General features: G+C 37.4%; 1 protein-coding gene across 50 annotated transcripts in view; it reads left to right on the top strand.

Annotated features, from left to right (window-relative positions):
• EPB41L2 (erythrocyte membrane protein band 4.1 like 2) overlaps positions 1 to 17,519 on the top strand; it is a 227,960-nt gene that overhangs the window by 101,741 nt on the left and 108,700 nt on the right. For all 50 annotated transcript variants that reach the window (XR_013416203.1, XR_013416205.1, XR_013416204.1 and 47 more), the window contains 2 exons: positions 7,383 to 7,867; positions 8,541 to 8,753. Coding sequence is in view for 38 of the 50 variants with exons in the window: in XM_028847120.2 (XP_028702953.1) it covers positions 7,397 to 7,867; positions 8,541 to 8,753 (684 nt within the window). In the remaining 12 variants the exon portion in view is untranslated. The remainder of the gene's footprint in view (positions 1 to 7,382; positions 7,868 to 8,540; positions 8,754 to 17,519) is intronic.

Below are 17,519 nucleotides of genomic sequence, written 5' to 3'. Positions count from 1 at the left end.
AGCAGTGGGGACTTGCTTTCAACAAAGAAGATTGTTATTGCTACTGGATGTTATTTAAAAGTATGCCTTGGCCGGGCGCGGTGGCTCAAGCCTGTAATCCCAGCACTTTGGGAGGCCGAGACGGGCGGATCACGAGGTCAGGAGATCGAGACCATCCTGGCTAACACGGTGAAACCCCGTCTCTACTAAAAAAATACAAAAAACTAGCCGGGCGAGGTGACGGGCGCCTGTAGTCCCAGCTACTTGGGAGGCTGAGGCAGGAGAATGGCATAAACCCGGGAGGCGGAGCTTGCAGTGAGCTGAGATCCGGCCACTGTACTCCAGCCCTGGCGACAAAAAAAAAAAAAAAAAAAAAAAAGTATGCCTTAGTTTTCATATACCCGTCTCTCCAACATATGAAGAAAGGGACTCATATGTTGATAAAGTAAGATTTTTTTTTTGTTTCATTTTTATTTAGAGTTGTTAGAATAAAGAATTAATGGTTTATCTCACTAATATTAACTCAAGTATTAGGTTTTAAAAAATTGAACATCATTTGGAAAAAATGGAATACTTTGACAACCATAGCTCTTAGGTATGAGGGTCATAAAATGCAAGTGGGAGTAATGATGACCTGAGATCTATATGTACTCTCAGTTTCTTAATGCTTATTTTCTAATGCTCTCCTCAGAATATGCAGAAGTCAACATCAAGATGTTTTTGAGTACAAGTCACTGAAATCCCTGGCTCATTGAGCCCTCTTCTCTGTGATTCTCTTGCTAGTGTCCTTTGTTGTATGACAGTGTGTCACCAGGCTTTTTCTTCTCTGTGGATTCAAGATGACAACAGCATTTAACAGAGTTATGTATACAATGTTCAGAGACAGCAGAAGGGGCCTCCTCTTCCTGTGGCTCTTTTTAGAGGGAGAGATCCTTTTCCAGAAGCCCACCAGTGGACTTTGTGCATATTTTCTTGGCAAAGGGTGGGAGACTACCACGATTGCCCTAGACCAGTAGATGCTACCCTTCAGGCCCATCTGGAGCTAGCCTCTGTTGAAACACATATGGAAGGGGGGAAGTGGAACAAAATTTAGGTTCTGTTAAAAAGGAGAAAGAGTGGAAGAAATATATGCTCTGAATGTCACCTGATCCCATCTAGACTTGAACTAGCGAAGATTGTAGTTCATATGTTTTGTATGTGTGAGTTTAATTTAAACTGGATATTAGTTTACATCTTTATAGTAATAGTTCTGTCTCTCTAATAGGTTCCTTATCCCTTTAAAAATAAATAAACAAGTGATATAGTGGGTTATAAAGGTAACTAGGGTGAGCAGCATTGGATTACTTGTTCATCCTCCCTATATAGATAATATGAACTAACAAATAGTCCCTTTGGAATGTATTTATACTTACTTGAATATGAAGTATAGTATTTTCTAGACCATCTGACATTTAAGAAACATAAACCTATGAGGGTAAGGACTTACTTGCACTCTGGTGCTCTAAATCTGCTTGTTTTTGTTATTCCTTCTTCCTCCAGATATTTCTTCTTCCTTGTTCCCCTTCCCCCTCCCTCTCCTCTCTCTTCCTCCTCCCCCTCCACCCCTGCCTCTCCTGCCTTTTCCCCTTCTCCTTTCAAATGATGAATATATTTGAGAAGCATCACTCCATTATTTCTCAAGTAGAGTTAGGTGGCTGCTGAATCATTTCTATATTTGTTTTTTTTCCCCCCCACGTTTGATGCGTTAATGGCATCAAATAGTGCAGTATTAAAAGACCTTCTCTTTTAATAGCTATAGACCCTTTGGGGAGGTGAACGTACAAGCACTTGATTGTGGGTATCAGCAGGATGCTCTACATATCCTCTACCCACAAGCAGATGAAAACTAGTTTTGTCAGATGTAGAAAATGGCCAGATTAGAGCTGTCTATACATTGCCAGTATGTTTAAAGTTCAATGGTTATTTGTTGCAAAGTTTTGTTGTTTTCTCAAAGCTCAAGTGAAAGCCTCCCTCCATCCTCTCGCTACCATTTTTGAAGCTTAGAAATGCATTCCTTCCCATTTTGTGAATCTTGGGTCCTTAAAAAATGGGTTGAGCTCTCTTGGTAGAAATCAAAGACCCTCATATTGCTTGTGATCTCAGCAGAGAATGGGAGCTACTCAGCTGGCAGCAGCACCTACCCTGTTCCCTGCTCAGGGGTTTTATTAACAGTAAGGTCCCAGTTTCCTCAAGGTTTTAAGGAAACATCTGAACCCAAGAATTAGCATGAACCCCTTGCTTGAAGTTGTTTGTATGTTTGTAAGGTTGTGTATCTGCTTTGCTTTGCTGGCTGTAGTATTCTGATTAAGGGCCAATGTTTTAAGTAGCATGATGTTATATGGTTGGCAGTTCAGCCTACTGATAGAGATAGCACGTTAAAATGTACCTCCTTTTTTAAACTTTGGAAAAAAAAAGAATGGGTTTATGTAACACAGCTCCTTACCTAACCAGTACTGATCCTCTGTTGATGATGGTTTTCTGCTTCATTGCATGTTAAATGATGCATGCTTTTTCTCATGAAGCTGTCACAATAACGAATACTTTTATCAACCCAGATGGAGCATGCCAACATGGTAATTGTGTCAAAACCACATGCTTGTCTAATGGGCGGGCTGTTCACAGCAGTGTTCTTTTTGGTTGATGGTAAGTAGAAAGATCATTACTTAATGTATTATATAACTATACTAATGATGGATTTTGGGTAATTATAATTAAATATTAGTCAATGAGCATTGCCAGAATTTGGGAAACCTTAGTTCCAGCTTTGGCTTGCCCATCTGACTTTACCATCTCAGGCAAATCTCCTGGTCTTTCTGATCCTCAGTTTTGTTGTTGATAAAATAAAGTGAGGATATTAGGCTAGATGACTGAACAATACTCACTTAGTAAGTACTTATTAGGTACCTATTATGTGCCAGTCTAGATGCTGGAAACATAGCAGTATATAAAAGAAAGATCCCAGCCCTCATGGAGCTTTCGTTTTAGAGGGAATGTCAGCATTCCACTGCAAGAGTTCTCATTTTCATGGGTGATAGAGTTTAAAGGCTTATCCACATCTGAAAGAAACTCAGGGTTATAGGCATGATAATTAGGGTGAGTGAATGTACTGTAATCATGTTTTCTTGATGGTGGTAATTTGTTCAAGAAACCATTTTATCAACAAAGAAGGTAGTGTTTTGTTTTGAGCTCTGTTGAACTCTTGAAACTGTTTCAAGAATATGTTGAGTAATGATCCAATTAGTCTTTTCCATTGTTTTCTGTCTTGTAACTTCTATTTGGATGGGTGACAATGATCGTCACTTTTGAGGCTCTTAACCCTTGTAGGTGTTGTGAATACAGTGGTGATTGAGGATGACTTTGTGAGGCTTAACCATATGGTTTTGTTGGTGCTCTTCATGTCTGTATTTGTACTTTGTCTTCAGTTTCTGTTGACCGGCTCAGTTATGATTACATGGTCAAGCAATAACGTTCAAATGGGATTTTCTTTGTGATTTAAATTCATCTATAAATTTCTTACTTTTAAGAGAGAGTATTCTGAATAAATCTGAGAACACATTTTTGTTATTTTATAGTCAGTTTCATTAACTGGCAGGAGCCTTCTTTGAGTACTAGGCCAAGGACTCTGTGGTTGAGCAGGTCATTCACACATAATGGAACTGTGATTGCATTTGAAGTGTGTGTGAGGGAAGGTATACACAGCTGGGTGGTTCTCCATTAGTGGCCTTGGATAAGTGACTTCTGTTTATTATTTGTAAAATAGGGATAATACATACTTTGTAGAATATTTTGAGAAACAGATTATGGGTACTGTGTCAGACAGTAAACAGTGAGTAGTGACCCTTATGATTAAAATATAAACAACTATTAATGCTTTTAACATAATACTGGAAACTCAAATTTTATATTTCACTGCTTCTAAAATATTTTGGCCAAAAAGCAGCCTTAGCTGATTGGTTCCCAGACTGTTTCTCACAGCCAAAGTAATTAGAGAGCTGCCAATTTACCTTGGTTAGCTTAGACAAGTATGGGGCATTTTGGTTTTAATTTTACCAGGACATTTATTCAGCTCTTAGAATGTAGCTAGAGAGTATATACTAGAAATATACTTTGGTTATTTCATGATTAAAGTAAATAATACTGTCCACTTAAATGGTACATGGGAAATGGTACGTTAAAGAAGGAAAAAAGGTTTTCTGTGCAATATGGAGCTGGCTTACCTGTCCTCGGGTCTCGTTGGAAGATATACTTTTGAATTTCAAATACCTGAGAATGAGAAGCAGCATAGAATATGTAGGTAGGATAGTTAACTATTCCCTCTTACATAGCATTGCTGTCAAGGATATTACTGTCCCCTGATCTCCCTGCCTCGCTATGTATTTCTCCTGGCCCTCATGCGTTTTCTTCTGCCTGACCTTACATGTTGATGGTGATAAGAGCTCTTTTAAGGATCCTCTAAGTTTAAGCTACCCTTTTTCTCTAGGTGATGTATCTCCTGCTATCACCCATATGCTGACAACGTCCAAACCCTATCTCTAGTGTGTATCTAGTCTCCAATCAAAACCTGCTTGTCTCGGGGTCATCTAGACATCTCCACAACTTCTCAATCATAGTGAATTCAAAATTGAATTATATATGTCAGCCAGACCCACTTTTACAGGTGTTCCCCATTTCCATGAATGTTTCTACCATCGCCCTAGTCTTCCATGACCTGGGCATTTTCCTTGACTCTTTCCTCTCTTTGACTTTCTATATTCAGCCTGGATATCAAGTCATATCCACTCTACTTCTTTACCTTTAGATTAATATCTTGTCCTTTACCCTACTGTTTTCTGCCATAGTAGAGACCATCGTCTTCTCAGGTCTGGATCAACCAGAGATCGGATCAACCCAATCTCCTGGATGTCTTTCTGCTTCAGTTTTTTCTTTCATCCTGTACTTTACAGCCAAGTTGGGCTAAGTGAAATGAGAATCTTATTACATTTCTCCTCTACTTCAAGCACTTATGTAACTTCTCATTGCTTTTCAAATAACCCCCGCATTGCCTTTAAAATAACACAAAATCTTTTATGTTTTGGCTTCTGCCTTCCTTTCTTACTTCATTATTACCAGTTCAGCTTCCGCCCGTCCTATCTTCACTCATAAGCCCCCACTTCACTTGTACAGAGGATTATTGTTCTGTGCCTGTGGTTTCCTTTTTTATGAGGAATGTTCTCATGTTTCCACACAACTCCCTATGCCTGACACATACCTTCCATTCTGGCTATTTTGTCTGAATAATGAGTACCCAATAAAAAAATAAACTCAGATGTCAACTTCTGCAGAAACGCCTGCCTGGTGACCCTTTTCTTCTCCTAACCTGGTGGGTTAAGTCCTTTGCTGCTTGTTGTTGTTGTCGTTATTGTTGTTGTTGTTGTTGTTGTTGTTTTGAGACAGGATCTCGCTCTGTTGTCTAGGCTGGAGTGCAGTGACACAATCTTGGCTCACTGCAACCTCTGCCTCCCGGGTCAAACAATTCTCCTGCCTCAGCCTCCCAAGTAGCTGGGATTACAGAGACGTGCCACCACGCTCGGCTAATTTTTGTATTTTTAGTAGAGATGGGATTTTGCCATGTTCAAGCCAGGATGGTCTCGAACTCCTGACCTCAAGTGGTCCACCCTCCTCAGCCTCCCAAAGTGCTGGGATTATAGGCATGAGCCACCGCACCTGGCCTAGTCCTGTGCTTTTTGTGCAACATGCTATTGACTTATCTATGCTTATTTGTAGCCCTCACTCCCTTAGCTCCTCAAAGGTTGTCTTTATTCATGTGCCTATGGCTTACCACATCATAGAAGCCATTAAATATAGGCAAATTGACTTGACTATTTTTGTGGTTGCATATTAGATGTGAAAAACATTTTTAAGTTATTTTTATTGAGAAAATTAACATATCACAAAATTCACCCTTTTAAAGTGGCTGGTTTTGGATATATTCATAAGGTTGCCGGGGGTGAGGGGGAATGCAGAGTGACTACTAATGGGCACAGGATTTCTTTCTGGAGTGATGAAAATGCTCTAGAATTAGTGATGATGGTTGCACAACCTTGTGAGTATACTCAAAATCACTAACTGTATACTTTAAGAGGGTGAAATTTATGGTACATGAATTATGTCTTAATAAAGCTTTAAAACAAGTGTACTTTTTTTTGACTTATTCAAGTTTGTACCACTTAAAAAGTTAAGAAAAAAATTTTTTAAGACTTAGGGTCTCACTCTGTTTCTCAGGCTGGCCTCAGACTCTGGGCTCAAGCATGTTTCTTGTCTCAGACTCCCAAGTAGCTGGGACTACTAGAATACACCATGTCCGTCTCTAAGGTTTTATCACCTTTGAAGATAGCTGGGACACTGCTCGTTGTCCAGGGTGCCAGGACTCTGGGCGCTTATTATTGGCAAGGGAGGGGAGAGTGAATGTGATCAGCTGTCTCTGCAGGCCCTGCCTGTTGTCCTTTATGTCATCATGCTGCAACACTTTAAAAGTCCCTCTTTGCTTATGTAAAATTTAGTTATTTTCAGAATTAATTTAAATTTTGTTCTAATTTAGTTATGATAAGAGCAATCGTCGGATGCATTTTTTCCACCTCATAATGTCTTCATTTGGTATGGATTATGGCCCTTAGGTATTTTTCTTATATATACAAAGAAAAGTGTGATTACGGTTGGGTGGGATGGAGGTTTGGGGTTTTGATTAGAATTTGAGTACCTTTTCCAGAAGATTTAACTTTTGCATTGGAACATTGTTGGTGAATTACGGGATTTAATATTGGAACACAGAATAATATGTTTTTGTTCCAGATTTTACCTTCTTGCTGTTACACACCATACACTTAAAATTGGTTTTTCTAATATCTAGCACTTTGATAGATTTTGGGTTTAATGTATGAAATTGTAGTGAAATGTGTCTCATTGCTTACTAGCACTGTTGATAATGTTTTCATGTTACAGAATAAAGAATACCAAGTACAGATAAAAATACTTTTTCTTTAAAAAATTGGATTTTAAAAATCAATTATTGTTTATAACAAGTTGAAAGCAAATAAAATCAATCCCTGTTTCTTGAGTTCTTGATGATTTTATAACTATATAGAACTTAGAACACACAGAGTTCTATTGTGATGCTAGTTTTGGGTCTGTGATTCTGATAGAGAATTCTAAAAGTTAGAGCAACAGTCTCCATTTTGTCTTAGGCTTTTCAGTCTTCTTTCTTGATGTGCTTTCTCCCAGTTATCTGTTACTCCCCTTCCCATCTTTCCTTATCATGCCCCTTGCAACCAAACTGAATTTGAGAGAACTTATAAAATGACATTTTGTGATTTTTGTTTTGATTACAGCATAAGCTGTGACCATGACTACTGAAGTAGGCTCTGCGTCTGAAGTGAAGAAGGACTCTGGCCAGTTAGGAACAGATGCAACCAAGGAAAAGCCTAAAGAAGTAGCAGAAAATCAGCAGAATCAGTCATCCGATCTAGAGGAGGAAAAAGGTTCCCAGCCAGCTCCTGCAGCTGAAAGCCAAAGTAGTCTACGCCGCCAGAAGAGAGAGAAGGAAACATCTGAGAGCAGGGGTATTTCTCGGTTCTTACCGCCATGGCTTAAGAAGCAAAAGTCATATACCTTAGTAGTGGCCAAAGATGGAGGAGATAAAAAAGAACCCACCCAAGCTGTTGTTGAAGAACAGGTCTTAGATAAAGAGGAACCCCTTCCGGAAGAACAGAGACAGGATAAGGGTGATGCTGAAGAAATGGCTCAGAAGAAACAACAAGAGATTAAGGTTGAAGTCAAGGAAGAAAAACCCTCAGTGAGCAAAGTGGAGACGCAGGTATGTTTGGGAATAATTGCCTGGAAATGAAAACCTGATAGCGTAACCACATAACAAAAAGGGTTTGTTTTGGATCATTTCCAGATTTATTGTACTGAGATACTGCTTTGGCTTAATGTATACGGAATGGGTCTTAGATTGGTCTACCATAGCCTTTCCCTGTTACTCCTTGAAAAAAAACTCCACTATATATGCACATTGCTAAAAAATTCGTGTCTGTAACCTGTTAAGGTGAGATAGATACTCTGAGCCCTGCCATCTGTTTTTTAAACAGAATGCTCTTTTATGCCTCTTTTAAGTTTTCACCGGACAGTAAATAGTAGATTTGTGTGTGCGCATTTTGGTTGCCTAACAAAGCCTAGATTTTGCCATGGTATAAGATTTTAATTGGAAATGTTATTATTGGAGATGATACTTAAATTGTAGTTGCTGGGATGTAGTTTCTTTGATTCATTTAATGCTACATAACCAACTTGGCAAAATGAGAATTTTGACCATGAGAAGAGGATGAGGGGAAATATACTTTCTATTGGAATTTTCAAGTCTTTAAAAATCTGAGAGTTACAGTGTTTAAAGTAACGATCCTGATTCTTATGAAACATTTTCCTTTTAATATGTTGTCATCTGCAAGTTGGTTGACTATAGTATCAATTTAATTTTTTTTCCTCAACAGCCTACTGAATTAGTAAGTAAGGAGAGAGAAGAGAAGGTAAAGGAAACACAGGAAGACAAATTTGAAGGAGAAGCAGCAAAGAGGGAGACCAAGGAAGTGCAGACCAATGAACTGAAAGCAGAGAAGGCATCTCAAAAAGTCACCAAGAAGACCAAAACTGTCCAGTGTAAAGTGACCCTCTTAGATGGCACCGAATACAGCTGTGACCTGGAGGTGAGATAAGGAGCTGAGTGAGAGCTAGCTTAATGTGTGGATTGTGACATGGCATGATGAATAGATTTTTGTGTTTTACTAAGTTCCTATAAGCCAGTTTATTACAGTTTTGTACTAAAAAAAAAAATACATTGAAGTGGGTCATCATTTCTGTCACAAACAATATTTCATGACCTTAGGTTAAGCAGGGATGCTATTCTGCCAGTCTGCACTAGTCATGTTTACTGGTTGGTGTGTATTCTGAATGGGTGTTAAATATTTGGAATATTGCTTTTGGCTAGAAGATGTTTTTCTTGAGGGAAAATGATAGCACTAGGCTGACATTTCGGAATAAAGAAGTTTCAGCAGTAAACTTAGCCCCAAGTGTTTTATCCTGAGACAGATACTGGCTTAACATCTAATTAATTTAGTTTCATTTAATTAAAAACCACCGGTGATTTGCAAAACATACAATTAGTGCTGTTGCTGACAGAAGTCAGTTTAATCTTTTAATGCATCTAGTAACTTATAATTTTATATCCATCAGAAGAGTTTGTTGCTTTCCACAAATTATTTACGTAACATATACTGATAGCTAATGTTGACTGAAGAACTGTGTGAAGTGCTTTGAACGGATTATCTTGTTTAATGGATTATCTTGTTTTGTTGATTAAGAATCGATAAAGGTAGATATTATCATTGCTATTTTCAGTGTTACATGTTACAGTGGGGAACTTAAGGCTTAGAGAAGTTAAATTCCTTGCCCAAAGTTTCACAGCTGGTTAGAGGTTGAACAAGGATTCCACCCCCTGAAGTTTGGTTCTAGAGCTCACGAACCTCACCACAGAACTAACTATGCTGTTTGGTCTGATACATGTGGGACCTATCTTGCCTGTTTCTTTTGTGTCCTCATCTATTAAATATTAGACACATTTTCCCCTAATTCGTTTCATTCTTATTAAAAAGAGAAGTTACACTGCAATAAAAATGAAAGTATTCAGCTTCGTAAAGACACTTAGGTCTATCTAGTTGAACAGTAGTTTATTATATATTTGAATGTGTATTATATTGCAAAGTGCTGAGGGTACTAATATGAATAATTCTTGATTCTTGCTCTTTGTATTAGTTACCTATAATTTTATTTTACTCATTTTAGTTATAATTTTTCTGATTTCAATTGTTTAAAGAAAAGTAGTAGCAAAAGAGGATTAAAAATCCTTATCTTAGTTTTTGCTGTTGTAACAAAATACCTTCAATTGGGTAATTTAAAAACAACATGAATTTATTGCCCACAGCTCTGGAGGCTGGGAAGTCCCAGATCAGTACACCAGAAAATTTGGTGTCTGGTGAGGAGCTTGCTCTCTGCTTCCAGGATGGCCCCTCCTTTCTGGATCTTTACATGGTGGATAGGGCAAGTGCTGTGTCCTCACCTGACGGAAGGACAAGGCAGCTCCCTTCAGCCTCAGTTACAAGAGCACTACCCCCATTCATGAAGGCAGAGTGATTAAGTCACTTCCTAAAGACACCACCTCTTAATGCCACCACCATAGGGATTAGGTTTCAGCGTGAATTGTGGAGGAATGCATTGAGACCATGGCAGTCCTTAAAGCTTTCTTTTCTTTTGCTCTTTTTAACACTTCCCTTTGTCCTTTCCTGAGACTCCCTCTCTATGCCAGGGAGAGAGGAGAAGTCTTAGGGATAGGAGTGAGAGACCATAAAGAAAGGGACAGAATGGTTTTCTGAACTTGACTCAATTACATTATATTTGATTGCATGTCCCTTGTCTTTCCTACCTATCCTGGAAATTAGGGGATGTAGATTTTTGAGAACCAACTTGATGTTATGTAACCTTGAGTCATTTACTCAACCTCTGTAGACCTCAGTTTCTTCATATATAGAATATAGGATTGCTTAGATCATCTAGAATGCCTTTTCATTTCTAAAGTTCTTTATGTCACTAAACCACAAGACTCACCAACATACTTTATGGTTTAAATCTATCTTTGTTCTCTTTTTTAAAAAATCATAAAACGTTTAAAAAACTACAAAAATATAAAAATAATAGAGGAGACAGTTGTGTATCCAGCACAAAAATTTCAATCAGTTTTGCCATTTGTTTTAGATTTTTTTTTTTTTTTTTTTTGAGATGGAGTCTCACTCTTTTTCCAGGCAGGAGTGCAGTGGTGGAATCTCAGCTCACTGCAGCCTCTGACTTTCTCATTCAAGCAGTTCTCCTGCCTCAGCCTCCCAAGTAGCTGGGATTACAGGCATGAGCCACTACACCCAGCTAGTTTTTGTATTTTTAGTCAAGACAGGGTTCCACCATGTTGGCCAGGATGGTCTCTATCTCCTGACCTCATGATCCGCCTGCCTTGGCCTCCCAAGTGCTGGAATTACAGTGTTTTAGATCTTTAACAAAATAGAACATTAAAGACATTGCCAAAGTCTCATTCTCATCTTTTCCTTCTTGTCCTGCATGTATCTTTTTATGATATATAAATCTATTCATTTAAATTGTTGTATCGTATTTCTTTGACTAAACTAGTTTATTCCCCTCCTAAGTCACAGTTTCTTTGTATACTGTAAGAAGTAGTTCTTCAGTGAACACTTTAAGACATGTTTCCTTGTGTAAGAGTTTCTTGAGGGTAGATACCTAGTGGTGGAATTGTTAGATTGATGGAATCCAGTTTTACTTCTTCAGTTTCCCCAGATATTGCCAAAGTAATAAATGAAATTGATAAAATTTACAATTTACATTTCAACCAGCAACCATTAAGTTTGATTTTGCCATATTGTCATCAATGATTCTTGTTATCAGACTTATTAATTTGGACCAATCAAATGTATGTGAAATAGCTTGTTAGTATTTTAACTTGCATTTGTTTGATCACTGTCAGCTTTCACTAGGTTATGTTGCAGTAACCAAAAAACCTCAAATCTTCATGACTTTTAATAAAAATGGTTTATTTCTTGCTCATGTTACATGTGCTTGGTGGGTTTGTTACGGCTTTTTTCCATATCATCTTTATTTCTGATCAAGACTGAAAGAATAGCCTCTACGTGGGACATGCTGGTTTCATGATAAAGGGAAAAGAAAACACAGCAAAACCACACTACAGTTCTTGAATCTTCTGCTTGGAAGTGGTATATATTACTTTAACTCACATTTCATTGGCCAATTAAGTCTCATGGCCAAGGCTGATAACAATAAGTGGGCAAATATGATCCTCTCATGGGAAGGATACTCAAAACCATGAAAACAGTACTACAGCTCATATTAGCCTGGTGCAAAAGTAATTGCAGTTTTTGCCATTAAAATTAATGAGGCTGGGCACGGTGGGTCATATCTGTAATCCCAGCACTCTGGGAGGCTGAGGCAGGCAGATCACGTGAGGTCAGGGGTTCGAGACCAGCCTGACAAACATGGTGAGACCCCATCTTTACCAAAAATACAATTAGCCGGGCGTGGCAGTGGGTGCCTATAATCTGAGCTACTCAGGAGGCTGAGGCAGGAGAATCACTTGAACCCAGGAGGCAGAGGTTGCAGTGAGCTGAGGTTGTGCCACTGCACTTCAGCTTGGGCAACAGAGTGAGACTCTTGTTTTTTTTAAAAAAAAAAAAAAGGCTGAGCATCTTGAGCACCCCCCCCTTTTTTTTTTTTTTTAAGACGATTGCTCTGTCACCCAGGCTGGAGTACAGCGGCGTGATCTCGGCTTACTGCAACCTCCACCTTCTGGGTTCAAGCATTTTTCCTGCCTCAGCCTCCCAAGTAGCTGGGATTACAGACGCATGCCACCATGCCCATCTAATTTTGTATTTTTGGTAGAGACGGGGTTTCACCATGTTGGCCATGCTGGTCTCGAACTCCTCACCATCTTTTTATGTTTTATTTAGGTTTATATGATCACTCTGAAAGTTTTAAAAATAAATATTATTTCTCAGATTAAGGACTTTCTCCCCTCATTTCTAAGACTTACTCATGAGTAGGTGGTGAATTTTATCAAATGTATTTTTTGCATCAACTAAGAGGATCATCTATTTTTCTAACCCGCTAATGTTGTAAACTACATTATTTTCTACTGTTAAACCATCTGAATTTCTAGTGTAAACTTGGTAGTGATGATTCTGCATTCATTTGTATTATTTTTGTTTAGGACTTTTGCATATATTACCTTTAATTTTCTTTTATCAAATTGTCTTCATCAGATTTTGTTATCTGGGTTGTATTCTATCCTCATAAAGTTGCTTCCCTTTTACCATTACCTAGAAAAGCTTGGATAAATTACTGATGGTCTGTCTTTTGGTGATCTGGTAGAACTTGCCTTTAGAACTGTCTTGGATGGTAGGTAGCCTTTTTGGGAGAAGAGTGGAAGTGGAAGGTTGTTTTTGTTTTTTTAAATCGTTGATTCAAATTTTTAAATTTTTTTCCCGAGTTAGTTACAGCAATTAATATTTTTGGTAGAGATTGTCCATTTCATCTAATTTGAAAAATTTATTGGCATGAAAGTTTTCATAGTGTTCTTGCTTTGTGCATTTGATTTTTATTTCTTATTTCTAGTGTTGTTTGCATTTTAAAAATTATTCTTACTATAGATTTGCCATTATATGTTTTTTCCCAAAGGAAACAACTTGGTTTTATCATTTCTATTGTATCTTTTCTATTTGGTAACATTTCATCTCGTTTTGCTCTTTTTCTTTGGGATAACTGTTCTTTTTCTAATTTCTTGAGTTTAACACTTAAAACATTGTTTTCGGGGCTCTAATTTTCCCTTGAAGTACCTCTGATTGATTGTACAAATTTGAAATATAGTTGACCCTTGGACAAGGTGAGAGTTAGGGGTACCAGCTTTCTGCACAGTTGAAATTTTGCATATAACACTCGACTGCCCCCACATGTAACTACTAATAATCAGTTTCCTGTTGCCTGGAGCCTTTCCAATAACTTAAACAGTCAATACAATTTTGTGTGTTGTATGTATTATATACTGTATTCTTACAATAAGGTAGAGAAAAGATGTTCTTAAAAAATTACAAGAAGGAAAAAAATATATTTACTATTCATTAAGTGGAAGTAGATTAGCATTAAGGTCTCCATTTTAATTGTCTTCATATTGCCTGAGGAAGAGGAGGAGGAAGAGGGGGGATTGGTCTTGCTGTCTGTTTCTTGGTGGAAGAAAATTGAGGTGTAAGTGGATCCGTGCAGTTCAGACCTGTGTTGTTCAAGAGTCAACTATATGGTGCTTTCATTACCATTCAGTTTTAATTTTCTCATTGTATCTCATTTGGCCCTTCCCTTTCCTGTCCCTTCCCTGTCCCTTCCTTTCCCTTCCCTGTCCCTTTTTCTTCTTTTTTCTTTTCTTTTTTCGACAGGGTCTCTCTCTGTTGCCCAGGCTGGAGTGCAGTGGCAGTCCCTCTTCTTGCCTCAGCCTCCAGAGTATCTGGGGCTACAGGTATATGCCACCATGCCCAGCTTATCTTTAAACTCCTTTTGTAGAGATAGAGTCTTGCTTTGTTGCCCAGGTAGGTCTCAATTACTGGGCTCAAGCGATTCTTCCTCCTTGACCTCCCAAGGTGCTGGGATTATAGGCATGAGCCACTGTGTCTGGCCCCATTATGTATCATTTTTGACCACTGGATTTTTTACAGGTGTGATTTAAAATTTCCAAAATGTGTGTGCATTTGTGTTTGTGTATGCATGTCTTGTGGGAAGAGAGAATGTTTTTGTTTGTTCATATTTCCAGTTTTATGTTACATCGTGGTCAGAATGTGGTCTAAGAGATTCTTAAATTTATTAAGACTTTGAAATATATAGTCAATTTTTATATGGGTTCTTTTTGAATTTGGAAAGCATGGTCTTCCTATTGTTGATACCAGTTTCTAGGTCTGTCATCTTGGTCAGACAATTATGTGGGTCGTGTTATCTATCTCTATTAATTATTTAACTGCTTAGTTTATCAGTTAATAAGAGAGGTGTGTTCAAACCTTTCCTTGTAATTGTTGATTTGGTAATTTCTCTTGGTATTCCTGTAAGTTTATGCTTTATAAAATTTGAGGCTAGATTATTAGATGCACACATGTGCAGAATTATATATTCTTGGATAACCTTTTTTTTTTTTTTTTTAACCATCATGTAATACGTTGAAATTTATTTTATTTGATATTTATGTTATTGTACTAGCTTTATTTTGGTTAGAATTTGTCAGGACTCTCTTCTGCCTTTTTTTTTTTTTTTTTTTTTTTTTTTTGCGTTTAAACGTTGTATCCTTATTAAGTCTTTGAGGTGACTTTTTAATCACATTTGAGAATTTTGTCTTTTAGCTGGTAAATTTAAACCATTTATTTTATAGTACTACTGAGATTAGTGACTCTATTTTGCCATCTAATTTTGGATTGTCTGTTTTTCTTTGTTTACTTGAATTTTCTTTTTTCCCTTTTACTGCTGCTCTTTTAGAAATTAAGTATATTACAGACACACTTGAGTTAATAAAGTCTAATGCTAATCACTATACCTACCCCCCTCTTTCCCCATCTTATTTAGTATGCATTTCGTAGATCTCAGGTCTCGTTTTGGAATGATACAAAAACAACAATTTCTTATCTGTGTAACTAGTCCTTCTATGATCTACTACCTGTAGGGAATCAACTTACTGTATTGCCTGAAGCAGAGTTGAGGTAGTATCCAAAGCAAAAAGCAGCAGTTTAGTCTTCTAATTCACCAATATTTAAATTGGTTGGGAAAGCATAGGAGTCTTTATTTTTATGACTGTGTTAATTTATCATTAGAATATCTTTTCATTTAATAGATGATTACTTAATATTGCCATCATAAAAATGAACTTTGGAGGACAAGACATGATGAAATAAGCTTAAAAACAGCATTTGTGTTGAGTAATCCTTTCTTTTTCTTTTGAGTTCATAGCAAAATGGAGTTTGAATAGATTTTAGTGATACTATCCCACAGCAGATCTTAGGTACCAGCAGTTCACTTGAATTCTAAGCTGTGACTTTACATCTCAACATAGGCCATAATTCATCAATATCCTAATAGCTATTATAACAATGCAGAAGTTATAAATTATATTAGCCTTTTTAATGAATTTTCCTTTTATACAAGTTTTCCTCTTATTTTGGTTTTCCCGTTGCTTGCTTAGTATCATTAGTTTGGGTCTGTTACTCATCAGACCTGCTCTTATTTCCTCCTCAGGAGTGGAGCCCAGAGTACAGCCATCACGGGGTTGAGCAGGCTCCTGTTTCCCAGTTCCAGTATTGACCTTAGGCAGATTGGATGATATGCTGATACTGCTTATCTGTGGTTCTGTATCTCTACACCGGAAATCACTGTCTGAGGACTATTTGGGGAAGTAGTTGTGGGAAACTGTAGCTATTAATGAACTTTTGAGTACTCAAAAAAGGAGAATAGAATATGGGAAAGAAATACTTGTATTTGGTTTGAGAGAATAGATTGTTTCCATCTGTTTACTCTCAGCAAAGATTGTATTTCTTCATGGCTCTTCAGAGGACTGTAGTTATTGTTTGTTCTTTTTCTTTCTATATGTACATTTGTCTAATTGTCAATTAAACCTTGATATAACATGCCCACTGAAGAAGACCTAATTGTCTTCACTTAGGGTGCTTAAAACAATGGAGAGAAGTCACTCAAAGCATGGGCTGTGCAGGAAGTCATGAGGTGATAGCTTGGCTTGCAGGGATCTTATAGAGTAGGGTGAGGTTCTAAAAGGCCTCAAATGCCAGGATGAGAAGATTAAAACTTATCCATAGAGCAAAAAGGAGCTGCTGAGTAATGGACCAGAGGTTGTAAAGTCATTGGTATACAGGACCTAGCAAAGTCAAGGGCACTGTTTAGATTTTGGATCATTGTAGCTAGCTACATGACTCGTAATTTAAGGGAGGGTCTTCTTTATTCACTGCATTGCTTATGATGCACATCAGTGGTCTTTATAGATAATTTTTTTTGTGATGCGATTAGAACATTGGGTACGTTAGACACTTTCCTGTGCATGTTACCTTTGGTCAACAAAAGTACCCCCTTTAAACCATTTAATGTGAATACTGCTGTATTGATGGAATAATATTTTTAAAACCAAAAAACATAATTCGTGGGGGCATTTTGGTTTGACATCTGAACATCATCTCTGCTTCCTAGATTACTCACTATATATAGATGTAATTAATATATTCTGTATAATCTATATTACTATGTTGTTATATATTTATATGTATTTTATATGTACATCTCCATATATCTGTTCATATCCTTTCTTTCTCCCCTTATCCTCTACTTTTCATGGCTTCCTGTTTCCACATTCTTTTTCCTGTGGGCTATCAGCCTATTCTTTCTCTCCTGAACTTCAGGAGAGAAACTGAAAAAAGACAACTGCCCAAGGAACCAATACAGCTCTGTTTTTGAAAACAAATTGCCATCTTTGAAATTTGTGTTCTTTTAAGGAAAGAGGGCATTTGCTAATATTAAGTGGATAAAAAATTTTTATGCCACACAGAATTTTCTGGATTCCCCAAAGCTGGAAATAATAAGTGAGCATAAACATTGGGTAATAGTGCATTTTTAGAGGATAATTATATTTAAGTTAAACAAAATACTATGGAAATGGCCCAACTTTAATGTTATTTTTGGCTTATGTAACAATAGGTTTATTGTTAAGCCATGCATTAATTTTGACCTGAGGCCTAGGCTCTCTTTGTGCATTTGTTCCAAATCTTTGTGGTAGGTACTGTTTCATTGTTGTCACTGAAAATTACAATTTACAT

This window comes from Macaca mulatta, chromosome 4 (assembly GCF_049350105.2).
Source record: "Macaca mulatta isolate MMU2019108-1 chromosome 4, T2T-MMU8v2.0, whole genome shotgun sequence".
In the NCBI taxonomy this organism is placed as follows: Eukaryota; Metazoa; Chordata; class Mammalia; order Primates; family Cercopithecidae; genus Macaca; species Macaca mulatta.
Note: the sequence above shows the minus strand (reverse complement) of the source record. Positions and strands in the feature narration are given on the sequence as shown.